The 20,370-nt window shown below is 37.3% G+C and overlaps 1 protein-coding gene across 6 annotated transcripts; it reads right to left on the bottom strand.

Annotated features, from left to right (window-relative positions):
• Positions 1–587: 587 nt before the first annotated feature.
• On the bottom strand, positions 588–14,914 carry ARHGAP11A (Rho GTPase activating protein 11A). Of its 6 annotated transcripts, none has more exons than XM_026066012.1 (12): positions 14,755–14,914; positions 11,811–11,881; positions 11,373–11,469; positions 10,566–10,816; positions 9,845–10,005; positions 9,593–9,739; positions 7,186–7,260; positions 6,358–6,525; positions 4,819–4,954; positions 4,303–4,411; positions 3,662–3,809; positions 588–3,231 (listed from the first exon to the last, which is right to left on the bottom strand). In XM_026066012.1, exons 1-12 carry the CDS (start codon positions 14,884–14,886, stop codon positions 1,649–1,651), a joined length of 3,078 nt encoding a protein of 1,025 aa, XP_025921797.1. In that variant the 5' UTR covers positions 14,887–14,914; the 3' UTR covers positions 588–1,648. The 6 variants fall into 6 exon arrangements, with proteins under 6 accessions (XP_025921797.1, XP_025921799.1, XP_025921798.1 ...); XM_026066014.1 differs by having other exon boundaries at positions 9,589–9,660; XM_026066013.1 differs by lacking the exon at positions 7,186–7,260.
• Positions 14,915–20,370: the final 5,456 nt, after the last annotated feature.

The following is a 20,370-nucleotide window of genomic DNA, read 5'->3' as shown; positions in this document are numbered from 1 at the left end:
CCAACTGAGGGATCTGCCAACAGCTACTAAAAGCAGAGGGTAGGAACACATAGTTGAGAGCAGGGAGAAGTAGCCTCCTCCTTGGATGGCGGTGAACTGTCATGCTGGCTCACTTGCCTCACGAAAGTAAAGCTTCCAGCACTTCACTGTAACAAACACTCCTGTTCAGACAGTTTCATGGCTGCTTACCTCCTGCTGCTCCCCTAATGTTACATCTTAACAACCATGTAGCAATAGAGGGAGGTAGCTTAGCTGGGCTGATGGGGGGCAGGAAGTTTCTGTAAAATCACTTAACTGAACCAACTCACCTAATGAATCTGTGTATATGTAGGGAAGGAGGGGAACAGAAAGCAAGCAGAACTCGCTCTTTCTGTAAGCATTTTAGAAGCTTAAGTCCTGCTAAACTGTTTATTTTGTGCCATGATTTTGCTAGTTATGAGACTCAAACTTTAAGATAAACAAAAATCAGAGTGCCAGAATAGAATTATTTCTGACAAATATTTTCAGACTAATTTTTAACTGTCCTCAGTCTTGTGTATGACAATATAAGCTAAATTTGCAAGTCACTGTAGAAGAATGGTCACAGAGAAGGGACAAAAACAGTGGTTTTATTAAAACCAAGAGTATCCAGTGCTTTCAGCTCTTACATTTTGCCAACAAGCAATTTGTACATACAGAAAGCTAACGAACAGGTTCAAGTGTTTACTCTTAAATAATCTTACAACTGATGACAAACAGTTTTAATTCTGAGATGTAAACATTTGCTTGTGCAAATCAACTTTTAACACAGTATGGCTTTTTACATTTGTCTCTTGCAACATAATCAGTATCTAAAATCTGCTTCTGCACCACCTAGTTAACACCATTCTATTACTCTAAAAATAAGTTAAGACCAGCTTTTCATATTAAGATAAAACATTTTACTGCTGACAACTGAAGATACTTTGTACACATTGTAGAACATAAGTTGTCAGAGGAATTTAAGACTTGTTTTTCACTACTTGGATTAACTGCACATTTATTTTCCACATATTCTAATAGTTTTCCAGTATATGTGTACACATGGCAAGATATGATTCGTTTATCCTCTCAAAAAGGAAAATGTGCTCCCAGCTTACTCCAATAAAAATAAAAGTCATGGTCTCAAAAGAAGTAGAGCTGGTGTGAGGTCTAACTTAAATATCAAGGTAGGGCTAAAATACATTTAAAACTAGGAAGTAAATAAATTTAACACAGCAATACTCAGCATTAAGACATTTACTTTCAGATGTCTTTTTTCCTCAGAAGTTTAAAATAAAATCAACAACTTCAAATGGTACTTTGTCTAAATGCTGCAAAAATTGTTTTGGGACATGCAGCATGCTTTTTAGAAGGTATCGGACAGATTCTTAGCTATAATGCCAACATTCATAAAACCAGAGTTTTTAAAAATCAAATCCATTTAGATGAAAGACTAGCAACTACAAAAAGGCTTCAAAAAAACAACAAAAAAAACAACATAAAACAGAGACATTGCAACTTGTGCAAGTCCATGACTTGTAATTAAAAAAAACAAATAATTGGAGCTAAAAAACAAAAAAACCACAAATTTAGTTTTTCCAGAGGTTAATGCAGTTCTAATTAGCCCATTTAGCCATCCTATTTAATCCTATAAGTCTACTGGTTTTGCAGTTGGTAGGAGTTTCACTTTAGATATTGGATTCTTTGGAGAGCCTCTATAACGAACCTTTTCTTTTCCCAGAGGATTTTTTGTGATGGCACATTTTTCTGGCACAGCACCTGGAATCTTTACACATGCATTTACTTTTAAACTAGATTTCACTGTTTCATGATTGGTTAGGTCTTCTAAAACAGACTTTGATGGATTAACAGTCACTTTCTGTTTGTGGATTTCAGCAGTTCTTACAGAAACATCAGGATTCTCTAATGGATTTAACCGTCTGCAACATGATTTGGACATTAAGTCTACCTGTTTATGAGATGTAGAAACTTGATTGTGTGTACTTTCACTCTTGAGTGACAAAGCAGTGGAATTCTTTGAGAGCTTTTCTGTGCAGAAGGATAGTGCAGAATCATAGCTCAAAGATTTAACAAGTGGCGAACCAACATCACTAGCTTGGACTAGCTGACAGCTTGCAGATCGTCTGTTAGCCTCCAATAAGGAATTCATTCTTCTTACAGATTGTCGAACAGGAGTACGTTGAAAGTTAAGAGGCGGTTTAGTTTTGCTTGCGGAACTTGGATCATTTAATGAAAGCTTGTTGAACCGTTGTATGTGGTCAGAAACCTTTCCATGATCAGAAACAGTTGCTGTTTTAGTTAGAATTTTATCAGAATTTTCAGCTTGCAAGTACTGGTTGCCTAGTTCATTTCCTGATTTAGGTAGTCGTGAAATGGGAAGCTGTCCTGCCCCAAAAGATTTAGCAGTATCTTCTTCCAAATCACAGCATTTTACCCTACAGTTTTCAGCTGTCTCAGTGTGTGTTAGTTTTATTTCCTCTTTTTTCCCAAAGGAACCTAATTTGTTTAAGTCATCTTTCAATGAACTGTTCTGAAAAGTCAGCTCGTCTTCTCTGGCCATTACTTGAGACACAGTAAGTTCTATTACATTTTTCAGGTCTGGTTTCTGGACCTGAAGTTCAATCTCAATAGAACTTTGGAAGTTTTTCTCCAAAACTTTAATTTCATCTTTTTTTGATTTTTGTTTATCAATAGCATAAGATTGATTAAATTGGTGGAACAGCTGTCTGGATTCTGTATTTGCTAGACTTCCAGAACTTTCAGCTAACTTTTCTTTCTCTGGACTGAGCCCTGTGAGACAGAGAGTTTCACTTAATGTTTCTTCTGTAACATCTAAAAAGGAAGACTTTGTATCACTTATCACACTGTGAAGACTACTTCCAGATGCAGAAAAGGCTTTCTTAACTTTCAGTAATGTTTCTGTAGTTAAATTACTTTCTTTCTCACATAGCAAAAGCTTTAAGCTATTGTCTTGTTTGTTTACAGTTGTGGATCTGAATTCATCTGGAACAACTGGTGGCTTTCCAGCTATGAAAACAGATTCTGAAGAACCAGCTCCAGCTTCAGGGTGTCCTGGCAAACTTCCCTCATTGCTGCTGATCTCCTGAGAATCCGTAACGGCAGGACTATTCCATGACATTCGATAAACTACTTTATCATGACACTTTGGAGTTAACAAGTTTTCTTCTGACTTGCTCACATTCTTTGAACCTTAAAATAAATGTCACAGTATTTAAGAATAATGTTTTGTGATTAGAATATGGCTAATGAAATTAATAATCGTGATAGGCAAAAATCCTTGCTAAAAATAACCTAGTTATCTAAGCAGCACTGAGTTTTAAGGTACCATCATTACCTTAAGTTTCAGAGACATGAAAAAAAAAGTTACACTATTGAAAACTGAAATCATGCATCTTATCTTGCTAAACTAACAAGAGAACTACTAAGATACATAGATACTACAAACCTGTCCTTATTAGCTAAATGACTTTTTCCCAGGAGCCACTACTATTGTTCAACTAACTTTTGCCCTACTAGCTAGAAGCACCATTAATCCAATTGCTTTGATATCTTTTTGCAGTTACTTTGCTTCATGAAAGCAGAAGCTTTCCCCATTTAATATAACTTGTCAGATATTTACCTTTCTTAGGGAATTTTTCATTGTTATATGGGCTGAAGAGTACATCTCTTTTTGCACATTCAGCTCTGCTTTCCAAATCTTGTTGGCCTGCAAGACGCCTTCCAATATTTTCAGATCTATTACCAACTGCACATCCTGATACAATATTCTTGAAGGAATAAACAAAAGGTGTTACTCTTTATAAACTTGTAATTTAGAATCTCATTTACAAAATAAATGTTTTATGTGATGGAGCACCTGGGAAAGTTGGCCAGGAAAAGGCTATACAAGTCATAGCCATAGCAGCCTTTTCCTAGCCATCCCTTCATCTTCCCTGGATGCTCTGTAGACCTAGGTAGGGAACAGCCTACCTGCAGTAAGGCATACTTGCAACGCAGTGAATATAGTGATTGTGATGTATGCACATGCTCTAATACCTGACAGTTCCTGAATTTCTGACTTACTGCTCACAAGTTGAGCAGTTACTATTATGAAAGTAAGTCTAGAGATTCTCATACTAGGTAGCAGGTCCAGCTGTGATCCAGATCCAAAACTGATCTATTACCAAAATAAGTTCTTTCTGCCACTGACAAGCAGTTCCCAAGCCTTATGATTAAATTTGCACAGTGACAAGAAGAAAGCTATAGAAGCGGCATACTTACTATGTCTCTGTTGCTTTTCCCCAAACCAAACTTCAGGCGTAACGACCTACGAACCATTTCTTTTCGACTAATCTTTGGAGAAAAACAACCTGTTTTTCCTGATTCAGCCCTGGGGGGAAAAAGGGGAAGAAGTGACACACACACACACAGGAGAGAAAAATAAAAACAAAAACCACAAACACACACACCCACACAACAGTGAAAACATCCTGACACTTACTTTGGTTCTTTCCTCTAGTTTGAAGTCTGCTACAGCCTTCAAGACAAGCTTTTTTAATAGGGACAGGAAGGTTTCTTTAAAGCTACCACACCAAACCTTAGAGTTAATTTGAGCTACATTTTACCACATTGGAAAATCCAGTGTTTTTTAGACAACTGTAAAAAAAAGTCAGTGTGTTTTAAACACCAAGAAAGGTCATTTTTAAAGAAAGAATGAGATTTTATGCATCATTAGTCAAGGGATAGAGAATTCTCTCTCCAATTTATCTTTAGTTTCTGTGAATTAAGGCAAATTACCTGTATAACTTTTTGCTTGCAGGTCTTTTAATTCTTCTGTTTCCTGTACTGGACAAATGATTTTCACTACCAGTTGAAGGAGACAGAGAGTTTTGAGATGACTCAAGGGACACAAAAGGACTTGCATCAAACTGAACTGTAGGAACAAAATTGTATAGAATCTCAAATTATGATTAGATTATAATTACAATTAAACGCTCTTCAAATCATGTTTTCAGATAAAGTCTTAGCAGTTAAAGCAGTGAAAAGAAGGTTTATACAGAACAGATATTTTGCTTATTTTCTGGAGTGATGACTTGGAAATATTTTGACTTCCACTTCTATTTAATATTAAAATGAAGCTGTTGCTTGTAGCATCTATAGAAGCAATTGGATGCAATTAAATCAAATCAGGAAGATACTCTTAACAGATGTACAAGCAYGCTAGTGATGTCACACTTTCAATTAAGCTTCTACTCCATCACCAAATCGGTTTTGCAAATTTAAGAACTTTATAAAGAAAAGTTAAATTCAATCTTGATATTATTTGCAATGTGTGGCATGTCCACTCTTTTACATAAATACTTAACCAGACCAATTAAAGCAACAACAATAAATGAAAGAGGCACTATTCTATTTCCTAACTTTTTATGAAACAGATGCATTACTATCATCTTTAGAAGATGCCATTGCTTCAATGTGTTTATCCCTAAAGGCAAGAATTTCATAATGAGCTTGAAATGATTTCATTAAAAATATATTAAAGAGAAAACTGGGCAGTTTTAAACCACTCACCTGGGGCGGGGGGAACACTGATCTTTAGGAAGGACAAACATAATCAATCTAGAAATTTTCACTCTAAATTCAGTTGGCAGTATATTAAGGGAGCCAAACAAAAAGACGATTTGTGCAAAAGGCTGACAGTTAGAAGCACTCTGGTAGAATGAAGGGGTATCAGAGTAACAAAAGTTCAACAAAAAGAACAGGGAAAACCTTTTTCTATAGAATTTTGAGGTTATTTAGCATCCAGGGAGAACCAGAGGTGATCGGATTCAAGAAAGAACCTTTGTAATCGTAACATTTCATCCCACTTCATACAGAACTAAGACCAGTCATTCAAGTATTTAGGAAACAGAAGAATGCTGCAACATTTAAAAAGTTTAGAAACAAAGGCAGTCTTGATGGATTTGTGTGTAAAGACAGAAATATAAGTATACACTGGAGATAGACTGGAAGAAAAAAAGGATGAGAGTATAACCTGAATATGTGGTACAAAGGGACTGAAAAGATCAAAGGACATCAGAATTGCAGATCTGAGATGGGTGATGGGTGTTCCCAAACATAAGAAAATAATTTTGCTTTTGGGTATTTCACATTTTCAGACATGACAGTCACTGATGAACATAAATCCAGAAGACTATTTACTCAGACAGGGTAAGCAGTATAAGGAACATCTAAGTGAAGTTAAGACTGCCCAACAAGAACAAAATATTATATGTTTAAATTAAAAACCAAGAGTAATCACTTCAAGCAGCAAGAAAAAGAATAAAAGCACTGTACCCGATGCTGGTGTTGAGCTGCTGCTAAAAATGCTACTTGGTAAGAACTCCAAAGCAAAACTATGCTTAAAAGATCGTCTTTTCTTGCTAGACAAGCTCTGGGAGCAATCAGTTGGAAGTTTACGTTTGGTACTTGGAGTAGGAACAACTGGAGTCACTGACGAAAGGACTGCAATTAAGAAAATTGCGCTTGCAATAACAGCTTAAAAGGGTGAGAGTTTACTTGAATATAAACAGTTTAGTGTCCCTGTCTCCCCCCGCCCTGCCCCAAACAAGCAAAGAGTTATTGTAAAATCTTAACCAAAGTGCATGCATTTTTAAACACAAAGAGCAATCAATATAGCTTCTTGGGTCCCTCCCCCACACACCCCCAAGTTAGCATCCCAGAAAGGAAAATCCAAAACCACACACTTGTACAAGAAAATACAGCTATTAGAAAAAAGACACCAAGGACAGTCATCTTCTGCAAGTTTAAGCAACAGAAAAAGCAAAAGAATTTCAGTTTTTAGCTAATTCATTCTCAACAGGATAAAATGCTGTCTACTGCACTAAAGCCTTAGTGTGCATTAGCTAAAAAGCAGAAGCTTAGTTTCTAATCTTAGAACTGCTCAGCCCACTGCTGCAGTGATTGTAGCTGCTCCAAACAATAAAGTAAATGCAGTATCCTCAATAAAAAAAAATGTAACTATATTCAAAGTTTTAAACAATTTAAACAGAATCTTTTATCTTCAATTAACTTCTGAAGCTTCAAATTGTTTTTTGGAATATAGTCTACAAATCCAAAAGATACTGCATGGTCTCTGTTTAGTACGAATACACCAATACCTACCACTTCTGTCTTGCTGAGGTGTAGTGGAGGGTGTTCTGTTAGATTTAAATTTATTCAATGCTCCACTAACAAAATCTGAAATGCAAGACACCGAGCAATCAAATTTAATTACTAAATTAGTCTTGTTCTACTTTAAACTAAACTTTAACTTATATTCTTTCAGAAAGAAATAGAGCAATTTAGTTGAAATGGTTGTTTTATCTAAAGAAATCTCTATTGCAGATCTTCTAAACTTACCAGTTTTGTTAACCTTTCCACAACAACCAGAAAGTTATATATTCCTTAAAAAGCAAAATTCATACAAAGACAACAGAAGTTTCTTGTAGGGAGTTCTACTGGTTATTGTAAACTATACGCCTTCCGATATGTTGTAGGCAAACCTAAAAGATATCCATTGTAGACTTTCTCACAGGTGTTACTGGGCAGTCTTCTTGAAACTGGTAAAGTTTTAATACTTTAAAGTTAAACCCAAATCCAGGTATAAAACTTTGATCTTGTAAAGAAATATTGTACAACTTTTGTGAACTATGTTCTTTTTAATGAGAAAATGAAACCAGTAGAATATGCATAAAGTCTTACACACTTAAAAGCAGAAGAACAATAGAACCGCAGCATTTTCATTAAGCACTACTGCAACCTAAAGTTGTATTCCCTGTGTCTATAGCGGAGATTAGCTGAACTGAGGTATGTCTTGTATGGTCTAGTAAATAGCAGGTGTTTTTTCAAAACTTATCTTTGAAAATAGATAATACTGAGTAATACAGTTTTACTGTATCTGGAGAAACAGAAGCTGCATACTGCCAGAACCTGCTCCAGAGAATGAAAAAAAAATTCTAATTGCTTCTCCTTAGTTTTAACATTCACAAACATTTACCACTTTGCAACTCCAAGAGGATGTCCCTTCTTCAAGAAGTGGCAAGTATATTACAGAAAGAAGATACTCTGGCTAAATGTATATCATAATAAAGCATTAATTTCAGTTGCTGTCAAGTTTAATACTCCAAGCACATCAGCTAAGTAAATACTCAGTAAATAAGGAATACATACACRATCAGAGTTATAATTAGAGTCAGGTCAAGTGTACATACGGCAGAGTATTTCCAAAAGGAGAATGTAGAAGAATACAGAACACACTGTTCTATTGTCTATATTTGGCAAAAAACTTCTACTGAATATCCTACAAAAAGAAACAGATCCAGGCTATCAGACCACACCAATATCCAGTAAAGCCTCACAGTCTGTTTCTAGAACTGAGCAGCTCTGGTGYTTCTTTCTTACGCTTAACAGAAATATACTCCTAATATTTTAGTATTACCAGACATTTTCAATTCTTGCATTCTAAAGAAAAACGTAGTTATACATCTTGAAACTCAAAAGCTACAAGAGTTACATTTTTTTAAAGCACTAAACAAATCTCCTCAATGAAGTTCAGACAGTCTTTGCTGTATTCAACCATAAAAAACTTCTTATTCACCAAAGTTTAGAAACAATTAAACCTGGGCTTTTCAGAAATGAGCAACTTTATAAATCAGATGTAAATCTGTTGTTAGAAAGCTATGTTGTTTGAAAATAACAGACCAGTTAAAACTAAACCAAATCCTATAGGATGAGTTTAAGTCTCACTTAAACTAAACTGATTTATCTTATAAAAAGTTTACTAGCCTGCTTACTCAGAGCTTAGTAACAGTATTTCATATTATTTTTTATTTTATATATATAAAAATATAAATATTTATATATATATATAAAATCTCCACAAAACAGTGGTTGGAAAATAATTAGAAATTAATACTCCAGATTTACAAACACTTTTTTTTCCCCCTCAAAGTTTTAACCTGCATACACGAAAAAGACATGCAAAGTCTACCGTGAATTTCCCTAGACTTTCTTACCCTGTATGCAGGGTATACAATTCTGACAAAGTTCTCATACTGTAAGCTCTTTAAGGATGTTGTGTGTAACACGTCATGTAGTTTGCACAAGAATACTGTGTCCAGTTGAGAGTTCATCTTCTGATTCAAAACAGTGCCATTTATATCCTTGCTATCTCACAATCTGACTTATCAAATTATGTAACCATTGAGCGTCCAAGTATAATTTTAAGACTACCAATAAAATTTTAAAAATATTTCATCTGTGTTCTGCAACAGGATTTGAAGTTAGCTCACCAAAAATATGGAACATTAATCTCACTTTACATGCCTGGATGCCAACAAAACAGTTGTTTTGGCAGAAAACAGACATACTGAAATAAAGTCTGTAAATATATAATATATTGATGTGATTACTTAAGTCTCATATAGTAGCTAACAAATTTCACAGAAGTCTATTCTGCTTAGGATCAGCATACCTAAAGTCTCAAAATTAGTCCATTTTAGTTGCTGAGGCTTTCAGCAAACATACCTACCCCCAACGCTTCGTTGTCTCCTCCTTTTACATTCACTGGGAGATTCACGTTCACTGTCTTCATGGCCCCTTAGTGAGGGAGAAGATTTGAGGGCATCAATACCTAACATTGCAGGAATCTTTTCCAAGATAAATTCTGGTACTTGCCCTGAATTAGTTGAGAAATATTTTTAAAGGTTTTTAAAGAGTTAGAAAAAACAGCTGTATACAAATATGTGCCACAATAAACTTCAATAAATATTTACCATCTTACCAATTTCTGCTGCATGATCAATAAGTGTTTGCACAACAGCAGCTTGCAAGCGAATTTTTTTTTCTGTATTGGCTGTCATCATTTCATTTTCACTTGAGTGCAAGAGGTTTGGAGCAAATATCACTGCCAGATTACTGCTATCCATTCTGTTTTCATTGGATCTTAACAAGAAAAATTTTTTTGTTTAAAACAAGTTATCAGGACAAACAGTGGAGAGAAAGAAAACTAATAACCCAAATGCAATTGGAAACCAAACCAAACCAAACCCTGGAGTCATTCACTTGAGTGCTCTTATATCAAGATCAATGAGTAGGTTTGCTATGCATCCCCAAACTAGGTAACTGCATGACTATGTGATTGAATCCAACAGGTTATAGATCCCCATCAGTTTTTAGGTATGCAAAATATCAGTTAGATGATGTTAGTTTCATCAGTCACTCCTTTTGCTTTCCAAAGAAAAACTAGAAATACAGCTATGAAAGAACAAGAATAAAAGTCCAGTCTTCAGCATAGTAAGGTTTTATAAGAAAACACTCTGGATTAATGAAGGGAAAGACTATGCTTGAATTCTAGTAAATGACTGCAAATTAGGAAGTTACCAAAAAAAAAAAAGTCACAGAAAGACAGTAGTGGCCTAAAAAGAAAAAGTTAAAGGAATTTATAGAGGTTCTTTTTGTTTGTTTCATTTACAAGTATCCCCTTTACATTACTTTACACTGACCTTAGGGACACAGTTCTCAGAAAGTTGAAAAAGTATCGCAAAGCTTCAATTGTTCTGTCCGCCATTAAACAAGAAAGCAGCACAGTGGCAGTTTTCTTCTCATTTCCTAGCTGCTGAGCTTTGAAAAGGCCTTCCTGCAGATGAGGTGGAAGGATGGGTTCTGGCAGCTCTCTAAAGAACTGTTTAAGAAGCCCTGCAACATCACATGGCAATGCAGCTGAGAGGCAGTTTTCACCTTGATCCAGTTTACTCTGAAATTGTTCATAAGAAACATAATTTGAAGTCTTCAACACACCAGCAGATTTATAAGTTTAGGCATTAATCCTCTAGCCCATATCAGAAGAGACCATCAAGTCTTCCCCATTTTTACTTTCAGTCTTGTCATGTTTTGCCTAACTACAGTATCTACAAAGAGACACAGATGATATTAATGGGCAACATATGTTTAATTTACAGGTTCTCCCATGTCCACATCTCTGTGGGAGAATACTGCTAAACAAATATCCGCACACTATCCAGTACGTATAACTGCTATCAAGTTTGTTTAGTCAAAAGTGTTTTCTCACAATCCAGACAGTTGAAAAATTGCCTGGGCCAGGGGAGAAATTGTTTGCCAGTTTCTGGATGAGATCCCCTCTCTCATTTCTAAAGCAGATAATGTTATATACTACTTCCAGTAATACAACTCAAATGCTACTGAAAAGAGTTCAAAAGCTAAAACATACAGATGATCAAATGAAATTCAGTTTATTTGATACACACACAAAATATTATATATATATATATATGAATGACTTTAGAGAATACCTTTAACGCTTTTAAGCGAACAAGAGATCCAGACTTCCTGAAGAGTCCTTCAGTATGAATATGTTCTTCTAAATATTCACAAGCATCAACAAGAAAGCTGAGGAAAGAATTACAACATACTTCACACATTCAGAATAAACTTCACATTCAGAATAAACTTCACTTTTCCTAGAAGAACAATCTCATGATAAATGCATAAAATTTTATATATAGGACAGTCTTCCCCAAAGACAGTCAGTAAAAAGAAACAGAACTGAATGATAGCTCTGGATCCAAATTCCCCACCTAACTTTTACTTTCCTCCTCCCTCAACTGAAACTATTTTTATATCTCCCATAAGCTTTACTAGGCCGAGAGTAAGTGTTTTCCTCCAACAGAAGTTCATTACTATACAAAGAGCAAAATAAGTGTAGATCTAAATATACAATGTTAATTTACCTTGGAATACTTCCATATTCTGGCACAAGTGTCTGTGGTAATGCATGAAAAGATATTCCAAAGATTTTACCCTAAAATACAAAATTCAATTATTCAAAGGTCAGGAATATTACCAACTACATATTACAGAAATGCACATAACCCACAAAGTAAAAACTGAAGCGTAATTAAGACAAAAAAAACAAAGTATTTCAGATAAGAAAGGTATGGGGCATTGTCAGAAGGACACTATCATCTTTTAATATCTGAGTCTACACTGATTCTAGTTAAAATTAACAGCCTGGATTACTATGAAAGAATAGAAAGTTCTTCTGCAGTTTGTTTTGCATATCTTATATTATTCTACTTGGAGTCAGTTTTCCTACAAGGCCACAAAATTGGCAAGGATATTAACAGACTGTTCTGCAATCTTACCTTAACTTTCCAAATTGACAAAATTCCATTTTTCTTAAAAATTAAACCCAACCAATATTACACATTTGAATAACAACTTTGAAAAAATAAATAACTTTTTCTTCCATCTGATGCACTCAACACAGCTGTTTTAGGGAGGATTAATCTAAACAGAACAGTCTAAGGAAATGTTCTAAACTCTCACACTCATAGTTTGTATTTAAGAAAACTTTACAACCTTATAGCAAGACATAAGGGTCTTTGTGAGGTATTAGAAAACAAGCAGTTTCTTCAGTCATTACAACTGATGCTTGCCTACAGGTTTTTTTTAAAGTTTGAGGTACCACACAGTTGTTTCATAGTTGGTATGTAGTTTCATAAGTGTCCACATTTCAACAAACCAACCTGTATTTTTAATACTTTGCCCCACCTCTTTTCTATTTAAATTTACTTAAAATCCAAGTCAGCTCCCCCCACTTCCCCCTTCCTCCCACCACCAAGACTGAGATCACTCCCGATTTGTATTTTTAGTATTGGAGATGAATGCAAACTCAGTCATTTATGCCTGAAATTCAAAGTGCTGATCACACTGAAAAAATAGTTAATCAATAACCAACCATTGTTAGGCTACCTTTGGCCTATCTAGCCTACAGAAAACAAGCATAACAGGATTGATACAGAAATGGAAGCAATACATATGCTTCTATTGCTTCATTCCAGGTTGCTACTAAAGGCACAGAAAGAATAGTAACTTCAAGATATAATGTTTCTCTGTATTTACAAGATGATGTTACTTCCAGTGGCCTGAAATTCAATACTTAAAATTCATACTTAATGCCTAAACTTACTTTACTGGGTTTTGACTGACAGACCAGAAGTCATGGTTTATTTTGATTTTTGAAATAAAATACTGTCTATTCCCTTAGAATAGAAATAGAATCCCACCCCCAATGTTATTCTCAACCTCTTCCCACCTCAGCTGGTGAGAAACAAGTCCCTGCTCAGTTGTTATTTAAAAATACATTTTGTGTAAGATTTAAACACTGTAGACAGCTAGTTAGACACTTATTATGATATACATACATACTCATAGTCCTTATTACTTTCTTCCCCCCTTCCCCCCCCCAGATCTAGATCCATACACTTGCTGTTGCCAATAGGGAGGAAAGTCATTCTAACTTTGTTTTTGTTCTCTCCTTTTCTGAACCCAGAGCATGTGTTTTTGCAACTCCTTCAGCTTATGTTGGCCAAGGGTTACTAGAACATTTCGTAATATCTTCTCAGCAATGGAAATGGTCTTACAGAAAGCTCATTCTAAGAGCACTAAGTTTTGTGCTATACCATTACACAGGGGTCTTTGGGTAGGACTTGACTGTGGCTCCTCCCATGCTTTATAAATTAAGTTCTGCTAGGAGATCACAATGTTTTGAATRGACTCCAATGCTGTATAAACTGGCATTAAGATACTTTAGAGTCCAGAGACAGAAAAATACACTTTTTTCTTCAATGAATTCAAAGTATTTTGGGATGTGTGTTTTGCGGGTTGTTTTTGCCATGTGCGGAAGAGCCACAACTCTGAGATTCTTCTTACCTTTCAAAACATATATTAGTGGTTCAAACAGACTCGAGTTTACCCTCCCTGTGCCAAGACTGGCAAGCTGCAAGCTCTCTCTCTCAAACAGCAGCAACATAACCACAGCACAGTACTCTGCTCAGACCACGAGGCCAACACAGCTTTTGGTCTGGGGCAGATTTTCATTCCTTAGAGCACAGGCAAAGCGAGGCAAGATCTGTCTGCACTACAGTATCCATAGTCATGTCTTATACCAAGAAACGGTGTAAATAAAGCCCTTCAAGCCAAAATCTAAGAAATCAAGGAGAATAAAAGACAAAGTTTTGAGAAACCACACAGCACCTATGTATTCTGACAAATAATACAATGACTAAGATTCCAATTTCACAGCGAGTAATATTAAACACCACAAAATCTTAAGAGCTCTTGCATAGACCAGAGACATACATTAGTAGCTTTGACACATATGTATTTGACAGAGCATATGAACTACATTAACAAAATCACTACTTAAGAAAAAAAGAAAAAGCAAACAAAATTTCTTTTTCACCATCTGATCTGTCTTGCAACACTCAGATCCCAAAAGAGAGGGCAAAATTCAGCATCGCTATAACGTTATCTTACTAAACCACCATATTTTGTGACGTGTGCAATATTTGTGATTTATTACCCCGACGACTGCCTGGAGCACTTGCTTGCTGAGGAAAGGGAAAAGCCTACTTCTGCCGTTACAGGTACTAAGCTGCCTCCCCACGAGAATAGGCTATGCTTTCTCTTCACCCCACCGCCAGTGGCCAGCCCGAACAACAGCGTTACCGTAAGCGCACCGGTGCCTGAACGAGCGGCTGGGGGGAAGGAGCGCAGCCCCAGGCCCCCGGACTTCGCTCGCACAGCGGCAGCGCGCTCCACAGCCCGCCCTCGGCGGGCTCACGGTGAGCAGGAAGAGGGGGAAGGTCGAGGGCTGACCGCCGCCCTTACCTCTGCGGCCGCCGCTGCGGGCTGCTTCCCCGCCGCCCCTCGGCAACTCCCGCTCTTCACCTTGATGCCGTAAGCGGCACGGAGCTGCTGCAGCACCGCCAGTCGCACCAGGCTTCGCCTCTGCTCGGCCATCCCAGCTCCCGCCGCCCCCACGCCAGCCCCCGGCCTCCCACGGCCGCGGCCTCTCAGGCACGGCTCGGCACCATCACGACCTCCCCTCGCCTCCAGCCAGCCGCCCGGCCCGGCCCGGCCCGGCCCCACACTGCTGCCGCCGCCCGTTACTGCGTGACTCAAACGCAGCGCCAGCCCCGCCCTCGCCTCTGATTGGACCGCCGCCGTTTGAAATCAGGCCCCGGCCGCCCAGCCGCTGGGTGGGGTTGTCCCGCGCGCTGCCTGGCTCTGGGGCCTCGCAGCCCGTCCTGCGGCCGCGCTGGGCAGCAGGCGCTCCTGCGGCCTCGTCCGCTCCCGCGCTGCCCGCCCAAGAGGCCTCCCGGCGGCGCCGAGACGGGCGGGGAGCGCCGGGCGCTTGCGGGGGGACGCGGGGCTGTGCCGCGGGAGGGCTCTGCTGCTGGGGCCGGGGGGCGAGCGAGCCGCGCGGGGCGGTGCAGGGCCGGGCCGCGGCGGGGCTCCTGGCGCTACAGCAGAGTAAAGGCCGAGAGCTCCGGCTGCCTGGCGCCGCCCGAGGAGGCCTGCTCTTGCGTGAGGAAGCTCCCCCAATACGGCTTTCACCGGAGGCCTCCAGTTCTGTAGCGCCCTTTCTCGGGGGGGGGTTGGACCGAAACCACCGACCAGCCGACATAGAACAAAAGAAGTAGCGAGAAAAAGGTTCCTCAAACAGTAAAAACGCTACGTTTCCCTCCCTTTGCCCCCAGAGAGCTTCAGGCCAATGTCTCCAAGTTTGTCCTGCTTTTAAATAAACTTCAATTTACAACGGCAAACTACAGTGGTTTTGTGAATAAACTGACTCCTCAGAGAAGGAATGACTACACGTTGTTACTCTGGCTTGATTATAATGGTGCTGTAAATTGGGCTAGAAGATTTAAAACAAGCATCTTCACATCTACCTTAATCCTTGATGCAGATTTCTCCTGTAAGATCATTGATCAGTCTCTGTGGACAAAAACAACTGCTGCAGAAATGTAGGTGGCAGTTTAGTCACTAGCACAAGGTTTGTTGTACATTCTGCATTTGGTTTCGTTTACTTAATCCTTACGCTGTTCGCGTACAACATCGTCCAGCAGCGTCACTTGGGGTTTTGTGCTATGTTCTTATTGTGAAGAACTGAAAATTTGTTTGAAGTTTCTATTTCAAAGGTAACTCTTCAAATATGAATAACAGTTACATTAATGAAATGCAATCTTTCTGTTTACAGTTTGAAATATGTGCTCTAAAAAAAACAAAAAAACTTTCCAGCTTTACTTTATACATATTATGGTACTGCTTGTAAAAAGGGTTTCATTTCATCACTAAGAGAATGAGAATATCACAAAGATAAGACATAGAATGATAATACCACATTTTGTGGTGCTCTGAACACCTACGAACACAAAACATGAGAATAAAACAAATCAAGGATAGCTAGAGTTTTGCCAAAATTGACTAATATACATGGGAAAAGTCATCAAAATATAAACAGAAAAAATCCTAGAAAATTATGCCAAAGACCTAGCAACAATAATAATCAGCAGAGAAGACATTAATTTTTTAAACACCAGAATTTTGATTATGAATGTCAAAATAACTGTCATTGAGCAAACCTCTAAATGTGGTTTTAGTGTAGCCTTATTATTGTATTAATAATATTGTAATAAGTATTATTATCTGCCCAGGCATTTGTATTATATGAAAACACCATGAAATTCTAAAACCTAAAATATCACTGAAAAGAAGTACAAGTGGTAGAAAACCTGCTCCTTTAAATTGTACATAATTTTAAGTGAAATATCATATCAAATGCAAAATAGTCTGATTTACTTTTAACTGGCCTGAGTAAAGGTTAGACAACTAAATAAACCATAAGATACAATTATATAACATAAATTAGTTTATTTTTGCAGCAGTTACAACAGTTACAACAGTAAGTATTACAATAAGACATATGTGATTGTAGATGTGGCTGTAGTTACAATGACACCAAAAATGAATATTCCTCAAGGTTCCAGTGGTAGAAGAAATACTGAAGGTATGAAATGGTTTTCCTATAATTTAGCTTAAGCAATCACTATCCAATTTAGTTTTCTGTAGTAATGAAGAGTTACACAAGAGGGAGCTAAGATCTGATATTTTAAGTCCCTTTCCCAGTTCTCTTTTTCATCCAAAATTTACATAAGAAAAAAAACCACATAATCATAGCATGTGCTGTATTTAGATAATTTCATATAAAAAAAGTGATGAAGGTCTTGAGCCTTTTTAATGTTTTGCAGAAGATACTTAATATTTATCTAGTTATTTTGTCAAAAACATTTATCAAGTATTTTAGTATTCTTGAGGTGACTATTTTAACACCTTTCTGCTTTATTTGCAGATAGAAAGACTGAGGCAGAAAAATTACTTTGTGAATAAGGACTAGTCAACTAATTTAGGAACCAGTTCTAGCATCTCCAGCTGAAATCCGTTACACTCATTCAAAATTGGTTTAAAAAATGAAGGTATACAGCTCTTTGGCCACATTTTTTCTGATAGAATTGTCTAAGAGTTGATGTGCCCAGGTTCTGGCATTATAAATAATCCTAATTTTCAAAGGCTATGGGTGATGTCCTGTCTTGAATTAAGTAAATGGCAAAAACTCTTTTGTCATAAGGAGAGCCAGGCTTACACTGCATTTTTCATCCAGCAGGTAATATACACATGTATTTGTACACACACACATTCTTTCTCACTGTACATACATATGTTTATATTTTCATTTGGAAGGGAAAAAAGTTTGAGCCCCTAAATTTAGCAAGGGGTTTTGTGAATTTTGGAAGCTGCTCCAGAAATTAGAGCTTTAAAAAAGGCTTTAAAAAGTCAAATGTTTGCTAACATTCTCATTTCAGTAACCACTGAGAACAGTTGTGTTTGAATCAACCAGAAACTCAGCCAGAGGAAGCAGAAACAAGCTACTTCAATAAGCACAGCCAAATCATGAGAAGCAGGGAAAAAAGAACTTACTCTTAAGTACCTCTCCCTGAAAAAACTCAGAACTTGGTGGGAAAGAGTGTAAGTGTCTCATTCTGGCCATACAAGGGCTGATATTTGCACTGAAGAAATATTTTAGGTATTTTCTTTAGGGCTGGAGACAGACAGACCCAAGATAGCACTAGGCTGTTGATATTTCTGAGCCCACCACTACTTCTGATACCTTCAAATGCTAGCTAGAATAAATCAATCTCCTGTGAGCAGGTTTCAAGTTTACTTCATTATCTGGAATTCCATTATAAAATAAAAAATTGAAAATGACTGAAAGTAACAAGATTTGTTGAGTAGGTTTGAGAAATCTGAAAAACCCTTGTACCACACTGAAGAGAGATGTGATTTCTTTCAAGCCACATACTTTCTGGGAAACCGGCATGTGAAATTTAAGGAGAACAGCTTAGCTACTGATGATACCTGACACACTGGTCAACTCAACTCAATTTAGAGGCTTTGTGTTGTAGACGCTTGATGTTTCCAAGCATGGCTGAAGCTGAGGGTTTATTCTTGGCACTCAGCATGACTCAGCATTTTGCACTTATAATGCATTTCATTTTACCTTAATAGCACTAGTAGGAAGGTTGTTTTTTCTTTTCTGGTCCTCTCTCATTTCCAGTTCTTGTGCTTCAGTGCTTGAATGGTCTGAAACTGGTAATTTGCCTGTGGTAGAATGATTTAACAGCTAGATGTCATTTTCGCACATTGTCTTTAACCCTAAAACACAGAATTTAAAATAAAGGTGTTACAATACCCCCAGCAAGGACAATGTTATTAAGCTGTTCCTCAATGCAGAAAATTCTTCAATGAAACTAAAACATCGATCTGTATATTAAGGTGCAACAGCTACCTTTAAAATAAATGCAGAGTTGAACAAGTTGCCTAAAGRAAGACATGGGCTTTCATATCTGCTGCTTAACACCACAGTTGACTTACTGAGTTAAAGTATAGACTGATATTACCATAAATAGCACAATTACAGATGTATATTTTAGTGACATCATAGACTGTGGCTCAGATTAAGCAATATATAAGCAAGGCAGACCATCTTACATTGCCCCAGATGCAAATAATAAATGAAGACTGGTGACAAGCATCTCAGTAGCTCACAACGAAAGTATTACATTAGAAGTTAAAAAATATAAGAATTGTCTTGCTTCCTACTTTGATAGTAACATTAAAAGCAACAAAGATATCGAGAAAGAAAAGAGTCAACCTGGAAAGGCAGGAGTTGCATTCTGTGTTTTAAATATGGTTTAATTAATGGAAAGCTGAAAATTAAAAGACTAAAGCTAATTTGCAAATCAGTGATGTATTTTACTACCTTAACATACATGTGCCACAGCTGGGAATCTAAAAGCCTAAATATATCCCAAAGTCCAAGAAATACTTCAGAGAATTCAAAACACTGTCCTGTAAGTCACTTGACAATGAATATTCCTAGTATCTCTGTTAAATATTAAACTTGAATATTTTCCATGTGAGGCATGTCTTTTACTAATCTGATTACAAGACTAACCAAAAGTATGCTCTTGTTTAACAATACTAGAGAAAAACTTAGAAGGTTTTTTAGTAGCTCTATGAACAGTAGCCTACAGTAGGCAGGAACACTGATCAGTGCTTTGTTGACACCCTAGGTAATACTGATAATTCAGGAGAAGTAGTCTCAAGGTGGATATATAATCTTTTATACCCCTCAATTGTCCTAGACTGCTCCACTTCTCAGAGAAGATATTCACACCAGTCTTTGTTTCTATTCAGGATAGCAATTCTGTTTAGGTTTTTACTTTCAAGAAATACAGACCAAAAATAGTTTGAAATCCTAACGTGAGAGATTTATTTAATAGCAATTTACAATAGTTTCTCACTGTTTCTTTTGATTTGATACTGGGTGCTTCTATTTTATACTTTAAAAAGGGCTTGAGTGCCCAAAAGTCTATCATCTGTTTTTTTTCCACCTACACCAGTTGGTCTTAAAAGAGCTATTACCTACCAGACTGGTCAAAGGATATGGATAGGATAATTACAGTTACACTGCCACTACTGTACATAATTGCTTGTGTTTGTGTCTTGCAAAGATACAAGCTTATTTGGAAAACTGGGCCTTAGCTGCTGCTGCACAGCTCTGTCCACATCAGCAAAGGATTGCAGACTTCCCCAGCAAGTTCTCAAGGTGTCTCTTACATGTCCACTTGTTCTCTAAACACAGGGACAACAATAGCTTGTTCAGTCTCAAGAACAGGCTTCTGGGTAGAGCAAAATGGTTATTGCTTCCAATTTAGAGGGAAAAAAAAAAAAAAAAAAAAAAAGGGAAGAAAGATGCAGTATCATACCTATAACACAGCTGTAAGCCAGAAAAAAAGAATAATAGTTTCTTCTAAAGCAAAGGTCTATAGCAGAGCTCAGGAGAAAAAAAAAATCTTCTCTTCCTCCTACTTCTCACTCCAT

The sequence above is a fragment of the Apteryx rowi genome, unplaced genomic scaffold, assembly GCF_003343035.1.
Source record: "Apteryx rowi isolate R43461 unplaced genomic scaffold, aptRow1 scaffold_236, whole genome shotgun sequence".
Taxonomy (NCBI): Eukaryota; Metazoa; Chordata; class Aves; order Apterygiformes; family Apterygidae; genus Apteryx; species Apteryx rowi.
Note: the sequence above shows the minus strand (reverse complement) of the source record. Positions and strands in the feature narration are given on the sequence as shown.

Excerpts from the sequence above, each read along its gene's own strand:
- ARHGAP11A (XM_026066012.1), bottom strand. The coding sequence starts at position 14,886 with ATGGCCGAGCAGAGGCGAAGCCTGGTGCGACTGGCGGTGCTGCAGCAG. Across the intron at positions 10,006-10,565 it reads CTGAGAACTGTGTCCCTAAG|ATCCAATGAAAACAGAATGG; the intron begins GTCAGTGTAAAG and ends TTTCTTGTTAAG. Across the intron at positions 9,740-9,844 it reads TGATCATGCAGCAGAAATTG|GGCAAGTACCAGAATTTATC; the intron begins GTAAGATGGTAA and ends CAACTAATTCAG.